This window comes from Lissotriton helveticus, chromosome 9 (genome assembly GCF_964261635.1).
Source record: "Lissotriton helveticus chromosome 9, aLisHel1.1, whole genome shotgun sequence".
In the NCBI taxonomy this organism is placed as follows: domain Eukaryota; kingdom Metazoa; phylum Chordata; class Amphibia; order Caudata; family Salamandridae; genus Lissotriton; species Lissotriton helveticus.
Window position 1 is genome coordinate 511381463 of NC_136070.1, and position 13355 is coordinate 511394817.

Consider the following 13355-nt stretch of genomic DNA (forward strand, 5'->3'; position numbering starts at 1 on the left):
TTCACAAGGTGAGAAGTCACCCAAAAACCTGTTTTTTTTGTGTGTGGCACCCGGTGAAGGGCACAAAACATATAAGCACGCATATCCCTAAAGCGATAGCAGAGTGACTGAAGCTTTTTTCCATTTGTTTACTTCAAGGGGCACCATACAACTTCCGGAGGGTATTCAAGGCACTGTGTAACCAAAGACCTCCTCCTTTTTTTGTCAAGAAGAGGAGAAAGAGGATACAGAGAAACGGTGAGAGGGAGACAGAGAGAGAGAGAGAGAGAGAGATTTTTCTTTTTAGTCCTTTCTGTTTTGGATAATCCTCTATGAATTGTTTGTTTTCAATAAATGTCCTTTAAAATAGGCTAAAGATGAAGTTCATTCTGAATAAGGGGTTCTGAAACCCTAAACTGACCTAACGGAGTTAGCTAGCTATCATCCAATCTCTAACCTCTCCTTTGACAACAAGATTCTGGAAAAGGAGGTAACGAGACAACTCTAAGAATATGTCAAACTGAACCACAACCTGTATGGTCATCAAGTGGGTTTCAGATCTTTAAGATCCACAGATCTTTAAGGGGCAATGGATCAGCCTTGGTCTTCATGAGAGAATAACTCCAACTTTCCTTAGGTGAAAACTAAAATTCAGCTCCCATTCTCGTTGACCTGCCAGCAGCCTTTGACACCATGAACCACAACATACTTCTGAGTAGCTTCAAAGAATTACCTGGATTGTCGAGAACCAACTTTGAATGGATCAGTTCCTTCTTCAGAAGCAGTCAACAAGCCTGATCAGAAACTTCTTCCACATGAATTCCTCATCGAGCTGTATAATCGTGCCTTCTTTTCCATATATATTTGTGCTTGGTAGCTCAGTTCTTACAGCACTACAATGTGAATCTCCAGATGCATGCTGCTGGCAACCAAATCCATTTCTAACTAAATAATGTGCTAAAACAGCATTACAACATGTATCAAGTACATGGAAGTTTGGATGAAGGGAAGCTTTTTATGCATGAATGGAGTCAAGACTGAGGTCATACCACAAGGAGGAGCAGTGTTACAGCAGTTACCATTTATTTGGTCCTCCAACTTAGGTCCCCCTCCTTTACCAGTGTGCAAGTTAAAAACGTTGGAGTCCTTCTCAATCCTTAACTCTGCCTCTCTCATAGGGTAATCAAATGTTGAGAAGTTAAAAGTGAGACAGGTCGACATAAAAGTAAGACTAACGCCTTCAACCTTGTTTTTACTTCTGGCCTATCCCAATTTCTGCATCTGTGTAGACCTGTAAAAAAATTAATACATATATATGGTTCACTTACAAAACATTAGCTATGGCAAGACTTCTAGCCTCTACCCTGAGCTCTGCTCTTCACTCTGTCTCCCCTCTGCTGCAGCACATGCATGCAGCCAATGTCAACCTGCACTTCCTGAAACAGATAAATTATTTAAGAAAAGTATACCTTTCAGTTCTCCTGAGCTGGCTAAATTGCCCTTTGTCTCAAAAACCGGGACATGCATTTAAAATTACGGAAACCATCCGGGCACCGGGACAGTCCCCTGAAAACCAGGACAGTCCGGGGATATCTGGGGTTCCTAGTCACACTACTCTCTCATCAAGTGAGTGCAGGGATCGAGAGCACCAATTTGCAACTATATCTGCTTTGGAAATTCCTCTCACTTCTCTAAATGAGCTACCAAGTTAAGTTGGCAAAACATGGCACGACTAGAATATCACAGCGTAATTTAAATCAGCCATCTCAAGAAACTCACAATCAGTGTAAAGGGCTCCAAAACTGGACTTCCAGCATAATCCTGACCCATCACTGGAGACACCAAATCAAACTGCCAAAAAATAATCTACTGTTCCCCGAAGAGGACAGAATTACATTCAAGTTTCTCTGTACTCTACCCTGTACACAAAATATACAGGCTTGAGGGCCACATATATTTACAGAGGCTTACTACCCACTATGACTCACACAAAACCAAGCAATTAATAACTGCACACTTCATCACTCAAAGAAGGTTCAAAAGACTGGAGCATGGGGAAAACTCTCAGATTACAGGGTCCTGGCTTATGAAATGCCCAACTTCAAAACTGAGATCCGAACTAAACGTCATGTGCTTATTATTTGGATATTAAAACATTTCACTGGCCTCTGATTGACTTATCTTTGGTTCAGTTGAAACAGGGTAAAGAAAACTGTGATATAGGAAACTGTAATGCATATTACCGGATTATGGATGATGTCCAAATTAACTCATGCATTTCACTGAAGTTTGAATGTCCGAGTTGTTCAGCAATCATATCTGAGGTAAGTCTGCCACCAAACACATCTTTGGCATGTTCACTTTCTGCTGTATCCTGCAGAATGACACATAGATACAGTTATTGATTTCAGATCTAGTACCCAACAATTATAAATTCAGCCCACATCCAAAAAAGATGTTTACTAAAAAAATAAGTACAATAAAATATCATAACATTTTCACTGAAGTTGAGGACGCCTTCAAATATAGACCATGAAAGTTGTTTGCAGTGCTGAAATAGTCATTCTGCACTCTGGCACTTTCTTGGTGATCTGTAGGCCAAGAGCTGCTTTCGGAGCTGGATGAGCTGTCATCACTCACCGAGAAAGTCACCAATGTCCTATTCTTGTTGCAGCCTCCTCGAGTGTGGGGCTTGTATGAAAATATTTGCAATTCCTCATTCTCAGAAAACAATGTAATTCATCTCAGAACCCCTGCTTTTTCTGGCATCAAATACATTCTCCATCTTGCTGCAACGGACCTACATTCCAAGTATAGTATGACCCGTTTGGTGGCTTCTTACCAGTTACTGATCTTGGTAAGAATAACACGAAATCAGGAGCAAGATGCACTAAACTTATTGCTGTGGTAAATACTCCTATTCGGAGTTTGCAACCGTAAAAAATTGTGTGGCCACGTACCAAATCCATTTTATGAGCCAGTAAGGATTTACCCTACTGCTAAAATGGTTGAGCAGCCCTAGTCTTATTCTTCGAGCAGGTAGTACGCCTAGACTCAGATTCTTTATGACAAAGTTATTATTATGGAACCTGTTATGTCATATAGATTTGCATAGTGCCCCCTTGGGAAGGGTATCCTGGTGCTGAAAAGATGCGAGTCTAGCCACACCTAGGGCCTAGGGAGATTACTTGAAAAGCCAGGCCTTCAGCTTCCTGCAGAATTCAAGAAATGATGAGGAGGCTTTTATGTATGGTAGGATGTTGTTCCAAGCTTTAGGGGTGAAGGAGGAGAAGGCTCGACCACGAGACCTGGTATTCCGTAAGTGTGAGATTTGTGCAGGGAGAAGTCCAGATGGACAGATGTGAATGGAAGGTTTGTGAAAGCAGATGTGATTGCTGAGGTATGATTGGCCAGAGTTATTTAGTGCTTTTAAAGTCTGGGTGAGGAGTTTGTATTGTGCTATTTTGTGAATGGAGAGCCAGAGGAGCTCCTTTTAAGTGTGGTGTGATGCGAGTGTGGCGTGGGAGGTTGAGAGTGATTCTGGCTGCCATGTTCTGAATGGTCTGAAACATTCTGGTGAGTTTTTTGTTTATCCTGGCATACAGGGTGTTCCCGTAGCCAAGCGTTCTTGTGACTGGGCCTCCGTCATGGTTTTCTGGGTGCTGATTGGGAGCCATTTGCAAATCTTCATCAGCATCTTCAGGGTATAGAAGCATGAGGTGGTGACGGCATTGACTTGAGCGGCCTAATGAGTTTGCTGTCAATGATGATCCCAATGTCCTTGGCATGGGTCGTGGGGTTGGGTTTCAGTCCTAGCTCTGTTGGTCACCAGGTGAATTCCCACTGTGATGTGCCCTTCCTGAAGATCACAATTTCAGCCTTGTCGTTGTTCAGCTTTAGACAGTTGTCTTCATCTAGTGGGTGATTTCAGTCATGCAGGCATTAAACTTCATCCGGGTACTGGGCATCTTGTCTATGAGGGAGTGAATGAGTTGCGTGTCATCAGCATAGGAGAAGAAGTTGATTTAGTAAGAGCGGATGATGCAGGCTATAGGGATCATGTATGCATTGAAGATGGTCGGGCTCAAGGAGAATCCTTGCGGAAATCCACAGATTAGGTCGCAGGCATCCAGGATGTACAGTGCCAGGCTGACCGACTGGGCCCTTGCAGTCAGGAAGGAGCACATCAACCAGAGGGCATGTCCTTAGATTCTGATGTCATGTAGGAGTTGGAAGAGGATGGGGTGGGAGACTGCATCAAATGCTGCTGAGAGGTACAGGAGGATGAGGGCCACCTTGTCTCCGCTGTCCAGTGTCATGCAGATGTTGTTCTTGGCGGCGATGAGTGCAGGTTCCATGCTGTGGTTGGGTCTGAAACCAAACTGAGTGATGTCGATGAGTTCGTGGTTGTTGAGGTATTTGGTGAGGTTTCTGTTCATGGTTTTCTCTAAAACCTTGGCCAGGTGTAGTAGCAGGGAGATCGGTCTGTAGTTGGCGAGTGTTTAAGGGTCCGCTGAGGGTTTCTTTAGCATTGGGAGAACAGTTGCGAGTTTCCAAGCATCCAAAAAGGTCATGGAAGAAGTGAAGGCACTCAGAATTGTGTGAACATAGACCTTATGTGTTGCAGTCCTCTGGATTAGGCATGGTAGAGCCAATGAGTCTGCTGGTGCCCCTGGATGGATGGACTTCATGGCGGTGGCAGTTTATTCGGGGGTGATGTTGGCCATATGGTTAGCATTGATGCTTTGAATAAAATCAGGAGATATTTAGCAAGGTCTGCTGGGTCCAGGTGGAAGTTGAAGATGCTGTAAATGTTGGGGATTTTCTTGCTGATGAATTGAGAGAGATTGTACAAAGGTCCTGTGAGGGGGTCATCGAGCTGAAGACGGCCGAAGGTGAGGTGAAATCTTTCACAATGGCGGATATTCTTTTTGCTTCTGTTGGTGCTGGCATTGGTGCGGTAACTGCAAACACAACAATGATGGACAGAATGTGGATCAATGTCACACATTCACCCCAGTCCAAAGATCTGGGCCCAAATCCATCGTTTTTCCACTCCACACCACCCTGGGTTAGACAATGGCGATATGCAAATCAGCGCTGACCCTGTGCCCCATGGGAACAGTCCAGTCCGAACTACAAAAGCCATGTCCTTCCCAGAACGGAAACAAGCATCCGAGGACCGGCCCGGTTTCGAGGTAACACCTCTCTTCAGCCCGGCTAGCTTGATTCCAGTGGTGTGGAGTGCCTGGGACTCACGTCTGAGCATCCCCAGCACACTTAGAGCGGTAACTGCAAACACAACAATGATGGACAGAATGTGGATTAATGTCACACATTCACCCCAGTCCAAAGATCTGGGCCCAAATCCATTGTTTTTCCACTCCACACCACCCTGGGTTAGACAATGGCGATATGCAAATCAGCGCTGACCCTGTGCCCCATGGGAACAGTCCAGTCCTAACTACAAAAGCCATGTCCTTCCCAGAACGGAAACAAGCATCCGAGGACCGGCCCGGTTTCGAGGTAACACCTCTCTTCAGCCCGGCTAGCTTGATTCCAGTGGTGTGGAGTGCCTGGGACTCACGTCTGAGCATCCCCAGCACACTTAGAGCGGTAACTGCAAACACAACAATGATGGACAGAATGTGGATCAATGTCACACATTCACCCCAGTCCAAAGATCTGGGCCCAAATCCATCGTTTTTCCACTCCACACCACCCTGGGTTAGACAATGGCGATATGCAAATCAGCGCTGACCCTGTGCCCCATGGGAACAGTCCAGTCCGAACTACAAAAGCCATGTCCTTCCCAGAACGGAAACAAGCATCCGAGGACCGGCCCGGTTTCGAGGTAACACCTCTCATCAGCCCGGCTAGCTTGATTCCAGTGGTGTGGAGTGCCTGGGACTCACGTCTGAGCATCCCCAGCACACTTAGAGCGGTAACTGCAAACACAACAATGATGGACAGAATGTGGATCAATGTCACACATTCACCCCAGTCCAAAGATCTGGGCCCAAATCCATCGTTTTTCCACTCCACACCACCCTGGGTTAGACAATGGCGATATGCAAATCAGCGCTGACCCTGTGCCCCATGGGAACAGTCCAGTCCGAACTACAAAAGCCATGTCCTTCCCAGAACGGAAACAAGCATCCGAGGACCGGCCCTGTTTCGAGGTAACACCTCTCTTCAGCCCGGCTAGCTTGATTCCAGTGGTGTGGAGTGCCTGGGACTCACGTCTGAGCATTGGTGCAGTCCACCTGAGCGGCATGTTTGGTGGTCTGGATCATTTTGTGGTAGCATCTTAGGGCAGATATGAATGTGCTACTGCTGAGACAGATGAACATGAAGTGGGTTAATGTGCTTGCCTGAACACCAAACCATAAATTTGTCCCAACGAAAGGCATATACTGACTTTATTGAGGGATGTTTAAAAGCCAGAATGGCATCCACAACCTCTGGAGGAATGCCAAAGGCGCCCAGCTGCCGCGTCTGAATCTCCAAGCATGAAGATGAAGGGTGCGCAGGTTGGAGTGGAAACCCTGACCTTGTTGCTGCAACAGGAGATCCTGCCATAGGGGCAGCTTGATCTGATGAGTGATGCTCAGACCTAGGAGTTCTGGATACTAATGTCTTCATGTTCAGTCCAGAGGCACTAGGATGGCTTGAGCCTGGTCGGGCCTGATTATATTGAGGATCTAGGGCAAGAGTGGTATTAGCAGAAAGACTTACAGGAGTCCCACTTTCCACTACGAGCAGAATGAGTCTCCTAGCAAGAGCCACTTTGGAAACTCAAACGCACAGAAGTCCTGACACTGCATGTTCTCTGCTGTGGGGTATAGATCGAGCCAAGGCTCACCCCATTCTTGGAAGAGATCTTGCACCACTTATGGATGTAAACACCATTCATCGTCCACAAGGTGCTGACAGCTGAGTTTGTCTGTCCTGGCATTCAGAGATCTTGCCAGGTGTTGTATGACCAAGAAGATTACCTGATGTTTCAATCATTTCCAGTGGCGCAAGGCCTTCTAGTGCAGGGTGCACAATATGACCCCACCCTGCTTGTTGCGGTACCACAAGGCTGTAGAATTGTCCATGAACACCTGAACCATTCTACCTTTGATGGATGGCAGGAATGCTTTCAACGCTAGACAGATGACCCGCAACTCCAACAAGCTGATGTGGAGGCATGTGTCCGCCACATACCAGAACCCTCTGATCTTCACCTCTACCAGAGGGCCATCCCACTCCAAAAGTGATGCCTCTGTCATCACTGTTAACTCTAGGAGGATAAGGAAGAGGGGTGTGCCACTGACCAGATTGCGGTTCAATAGCCAACACTGCAAGTCTCTTGCAGTCTCCTCTGAAATCTGGAGCTGGTCGGAGAGATTCCCCTGGTGTTGCAGCAACTGCTACTTCAGATTCCACTGCAGAAACTGCACTTGCCATCTGGCATGTTTTAACAGCAGGATGCAGGAGGCCATCAGACCCAGCATCTTCAGAGTCAATCGCACCAAAATCTAGGCTTGAGACGGTGTCCAGAATAGCGCTGATGAACAGGGAATTTTTGGGAAGTGATCAGGTGTGACTTCAGCATGTTGATGGAGAAACCCACCAAATGAAGAAGGTTTGCCATAGTCTGAAGGTGAGTGATGACTGCCTGGGGTGAGCGTAAATTTAACAGACGATTGGCAAGGCAACCTCCAAAGGTGAGCAGCAACCACTGCCATTCCTTTAGTGAACACCAGTGGGGTGCTGGTGAGGAAGAATGGGAGCACCACAAACTGAAATGGCTCGTAGCCTACCATGATCTGATGCTGTGGGCCTGTAGGATGGGTGTATGAAATTGAGCATCTAGGGGGCCCAACGCTAACATCAAATCTTGAACCTGTATTTCCTTAGAAAGGCGTTGAGAGGGTGAAGATCCAGAATAGGATGGAGACCTCCATCTTTTTTAGCACCAGAAAGTAGCAGAAGTAAAAACCACCGGCTACTTCTGGTGTCAGAACCCTCTGGGTGGCTCCCTTGGCCAAGAGAGCTAGAACCTCTTGGTGCAACAAGGACAGATGACCCTTAGATAACCATTGTACGGTGGCATTGGCGGTCATATCTCAAGAAATGGGAGTGCATAACCTAACCGCAGAATCCACAGTACCCACCTGTACGAGGTGACCGTTTGCCACAATTCCCTTGGTGTCCATGTGAACCTGGTGGGGCCTTCTCTTCAAAAAGACTGTGGCGCTTGGGGATGTGGGTAGGGCTGGCGATGTTGAAGACCCCTATCTTAGCCATGGGAGGGACAAAAGGAGAAATGCTGCTGAGGCAGAGCAGTGGACAATCCTAAGGAGTGAGCCATGACTCTTCTCCCCTTAAAGCGCTCCAGCCCTACATTTGCCTTGTCACTATACAGACACAAGCCTTGGTAAGAATCCTTCCGTTTATGTCAGGGATGTGGAGCACCTGTGCCACTGACTCCCATAGTGTGAGGGAATAATGGCCCAGAAGACAAGAGATATTGACTGATCACAGGGCCAAGCTGATAGAGAAAAGATCTTTTTGCTGAATGTATCCATCCTCTTGGACTCTCTGTCCGGAGGGGCAGAGAGGAAAGCCCCTGGATTGACCCACACATAGGATGCCAGGCACCACTAAACTTTCGGGAATGGGTTGTGGTGTCAGAAACATGGGATTTTCTGGACCCAAGTGATGGCAGCAAACCACTTGGTGATTTACTAGAACCTCTGAAAAGGGCTAGGACCTGGACCCCAGAAACACAGTAATAAGATCCTCATTAAAGGGAAGCATGGGTTCTGAGCTTCCCCGTCACGGCTGGAGGACCTATATCAATAACTTTGTTTTTACTTTCACCACTAGAAGGTCGAACTCAAGGGTGTCAGCTGCCCGTCTGATCATCATTACAAAAGATGGCATTTCCCCTGTCACCGGATCTGGAGGAGTGATAAACCAGTATCAAGAGAGGTGTCTAGCCCACTGGCTTCAGCCAGCTAAGGAATCTGCAGTTAAAAGTTTCTTCCAGAATAGGGTCTCTATGATTTCTAGTCAGCCCTTAGCAGAGCACAATCTGGATGGGTCACACATAGACACAGGTTGTGACTAGGACTTTACACAAATTATAAACAGAGCACAGTTACTTTATCTCTGGGTAGATCTGTGGGCACAGCTGCCAAGCACCAGATCTGCTTTCCTCTTCAAGAAAGGCTTCAGTATGAATGTATATTGCCACTATTAACCAAACAGTGCCCAATGATCCATGAGACCGAAGAGGCAGACCTTCAAAGGTTACAGTAATGACAGTGAAAGTGAAATGAACTTACCCTCTGCAAGGTATCACTATCCTGTACTGAACGCAACATCAATGTAACATGATCTTGTAGAAGCCTGCATCTGATCTCCATGTACAGCACATGGTATGACAAACACATTATACACTAGTGGCAACTCTTCAGTATGACTGTGAGGGCAATGCATTATCACATGAGCACCACCACAGCATTGTGTGGAGCACAACTTTGCCATGTGCATCCCCCTTTGCTGAATGTACTTATTATGCATGATGTTTCCTTGTCGATATAATTTGGAGCGGTGAAGGAGAAATGGGCACAGACTCCGATGCCACAACCGTGACAAGTAACAGTGGAACATTGCAGAGGATTTATTTTTCTTGTTGTGATTTTCAATTGGGAAATACATAACAATATGTACAATACATTCTCAATAATTGCGTTCCTGTCTATAGCGCCATGAAGCCCCCGGGCGTACGAGCGCTCTACAAATACATTTCAATATCAATATCAATATCAATAATAGCACAGATATGCACTCCAAACAAAAGACAAGAATGTCCATTAAATTACATTTCATTAGTTATAGAAGAGTACTTATGACATACAAAGACAACAACAAGGCACTAATTGGAGGTAGTGTCCTTACAAGATAGCTGTGGCTTCATTTCCATCAAATATTCTATAACAGCTGTAAAATTACACAACACTATTGAAGCTTAACAATTAAACAGGCTGAGCTGTGGATGACTTTGTGTCTGCTGGGTCAGATTGTACCACAATATCTGCCAAGAGTAGGTAGCTGGAGGGACTGAGTTGCAATTCTGCATATATCTCCATCTGCTCACTGCAGTACAAAAGGGGCAGTATTACAGAGAGTGCCTCGGGCCCAATAGGTGTTTGCACCCAGTTTGCTTGACCCTGGGGCACTTAGGTATTACAGAAGTGGCCGCAGACGCTTATGCGACCCCTTCTGTAATACAGATAGTGCTGGCGCAAATGTAATACCAGCGCTATCAATAGAGAGTGTTCCCTCATTTCCATGGGGGTATGGCCTCATGGAAATGAGGGAATCACTTTGCCTCTGCGCCCACCCTGTATTACCGACGTGGGTACGGAGGCAAACATGAACTTGGGGCGTGCACTGAAAGTACACCAGAAAAAGGTGGCACACTGTGACTGGCCCACCTGAGGGAAGCCCTCTCAAGGGACGAAAGACCCAGACATCCCCTGCACTCATTCACTCACTGCATCCACTTGCATGGGCATTTCTAATCCCTTTTGAAAGTGCAGGTGGATTGCCGCCTGCACAGAGAAACACGGAGCAGCTTTTAAGCAACTGCTCTGTATTTCTCTTTTCAATTCCGGCGAGGTTTCGGCTGATTAGAGGGCAGCTCATTCAACATAATATGGCAAACTATCCCTATCTGTACCCAGCACATCTGCCTCAAGGTGCATCGTGGCGCAAACAAGAAATGTGCATCTTTAATAGGGCCCTTGATCTGCTAACCAACCCATTTTGTGGGCACCCTAACTCTTCATTATACACGCAAAAGACATAGATATCTCAAATGACATCATCAGGGATGTCATTTGAGATGTCATCAGTTATGTCATCAGTGATGTCACTGACCATGTCATGAATGATGTAATATGTGATGTCATCAGCTGTGCATTGCGGGGTCGCGAGTTATAGTTAGCTTAACTAAATATAATTGCAGAATTTCTCTGGTTTTGTACAAGTGAAATATCCAACTAACTATAACGTCCCTGAAACCTGTGTTTTTTTTGTGAATTTCAAAGGTTTTTTTAATGCTAATTTCTAACTATAAAGTCCCTGAAACCTATGTTTTTTTCAGTGAATTTCAATGGTTTTTTAAATGCTAATTGCTAACTATAACGTCCCTGAAACCTATGTTTTTTTCAGTGAATTTCTAAGATTTTTTATATGCTAATTTCTAACTATTCCAACAGAGGCAGGCCATGTGCAGAAAAAGGAAGAAAGGCGCAGAAAGAAGCAAGAGAAATTCAGAAAGAGGCAACAGAATTCTAGAAAGAGGAAGAAAGGTGCAGAAAGAAGCAAGAGATATGCAGAAAGAACCAACAGAGGTGCAGAAAGAGGCGAGGCCTTGATGCAAAGTCATCCTGTGCCCCCAACTTTTTGCTGACTGGTACTGGTGGTAACACCTACATACACAAGGGTACAATATGGGTTGGGGGTACCCCTTTGATTGGCATGAACTCCCCTGTAAGGCCCTAGTACATAATAGGGCAGGGGAATTACAACTACCTCCAAGTCATTGGTGCAGAAAGAGGCAAGAGAAGTGCAGAAAGAAGCAACAGAGGTGCCAAAAGACGCAAGAGAGGTGTAAAAACAGGCAAGAAAGGTGCAGAAACAGGGGTGCAGATAGAGGTAAGAGGGATATAGAAATTTGCAAGAGAGGTACAGAAAAAAGCAAGAGCAGTGCAGAAAGAAGGTAGAGAGGTAGAGAAATAGAGCAGAGGGTTCCAGAAAGAAGCAAGAAGGATACAGAAATGTTCAAAAGAGGTGCAGAAAGAAGCAAGAGCAGTGCAGAAAGAACTAACAGAGGTGCAAAAAGAGGCAAGAGGGGTGCAGAAATAGGCAAGGGAATTGCTGAAAGAAGCAACCGAGGTGTGGAAAGAAGCAAGAGAAGTGTAGAAAGAGGTAAGAGAGGTGCAGAAAGAGACAGGAGGGATGGAGAAATATGAAAGAGAGTAACATATAGAAGCAAGAGCAGTGCAGAAAGACCCAACTGAGGTGCTTAAAGAAGCACGAAGGGTGCAGAAAGAGGCAAGAGTAGTGCAGAAACAGAGAAGAGAGGTATAGAAAGAGGCAAGAGAGCTGCACAAAGAGGGAAGAGGGGTGCACAAAGAGGGAAGAGGGGTGCATAAAGAGGCAAGAGGTGTACAGAAAGAGGTAACATAAGTGCAGAAAGAGGCAAGATAATTGCAGAAAGAAGCAACAAAGGTGTAGAAAGAAGCAACAGAGGTACAGAAAGAGACAAGAGGGGAGCAGAACGAGGGAAGAGGAGTGCAGAAAGAGGCACAAGGTTTGCAGAAAGAAGGGACCAAGGTTCAGAAAGAGGCAAGAGAAGTGTAGAAAGAAGTAACAGAGATTCAGAAAGGGGGAGGAGGGGTGGAGTAAGAGGCAAGCAGGGTAATGAAAGAAGCAAGAGAGGTGCAGAAAGAAAAAAAAGAAGTGCATAAAGAAGGAACATAGGTTCAGAAAGAGTCAGGAGGGGTGCAGAAAGAGGAAAGAGGGTGCAGAAAGAGGCACAAGGGGTATGAAAAGAAGCAAGAGAGGTGCAGAAAGAAACAAAAGAAGTGCTGAAAGAAGCAACAAAGGTACAGAAAGAGGCAAGAGGAGTGCAGAAAAAGGGAAGATGGATACATAAAGAAGAACAAGTGCATAAAAAAGCAAGAGAAGTGCAGAAAGAAGCAAGAGAAGTGCAGAAAGAAGCAAGAGAAGTGCAGAAAGAAGCAAAAGAGACGAAGAAAGGGGAAGTGGGAAGGAGAAACAGGCAAGAGGGAGACAGAAAGAAGCAAGAGAGTTGCAGAAAGAAACAACAGAAATGCAGAAAGAAGGAACAGAGGTGCAGAAAGAGGCAAGAGGGAAGCAGAAAGAGGGAAGAGGGGTACAGAAAGAGGCACAAGGGTTACAGAAAGAAGGAACAGAGGTGCAGAAAGAAGCAAGGGAAGTGCAGAAAGAGGGATGAAGAGTGGAAAAGGAGGCAAGAGAAGTACAGAAAGAAACGAAAGAAGAGCAGAAAGAAGTAACAGATATGCAGAAAGAGGGAAGAGTGGTGCAGAAAGAGGCAAGAGGAAAGCAGAGAGAAGTAAGAGAGGTGCAGAAAGAAACAAAAGAAGTACAGAAACAAGGAACAGATGTGCAGAAAGAGGCAAGAGGAGTGCAGAGAGAGAGAAGAGGGATGCAGAAAGATGCACAAGGGGTGCAGAAAGATGCACAAGGGGTGCAGATAGATGCACGAGGGGTGAAGAAAGAAGTAAGAAAAGTGCAGAAAGAAGCAACAGAGGTGCAGAAAGAGG

At 45.7% G+C, this 13355-nt stretch overlaps 1 protein-coding gene across 1 annotated transcript in view; it reads right to left on the minus strand.

Annotated features, from left to right (window-relative positions):
- Positions 1-13355, minus strand: part of LRRC9 (leucine rich repeat containing 9) — a 1011210-nt gene that overhangs the window by 216526 nt on the left and 781329 nt on the right. The window contains exon 24 of the mRNA XM_078660357.1: positions 2223-2353. Coding sequence (XP_078516483.1) covers positions 2223-2353 — 131 coding nt within the window. The remainder of the gene's footprint in view (positions 1-2222; positions 2354-13355) is intronic.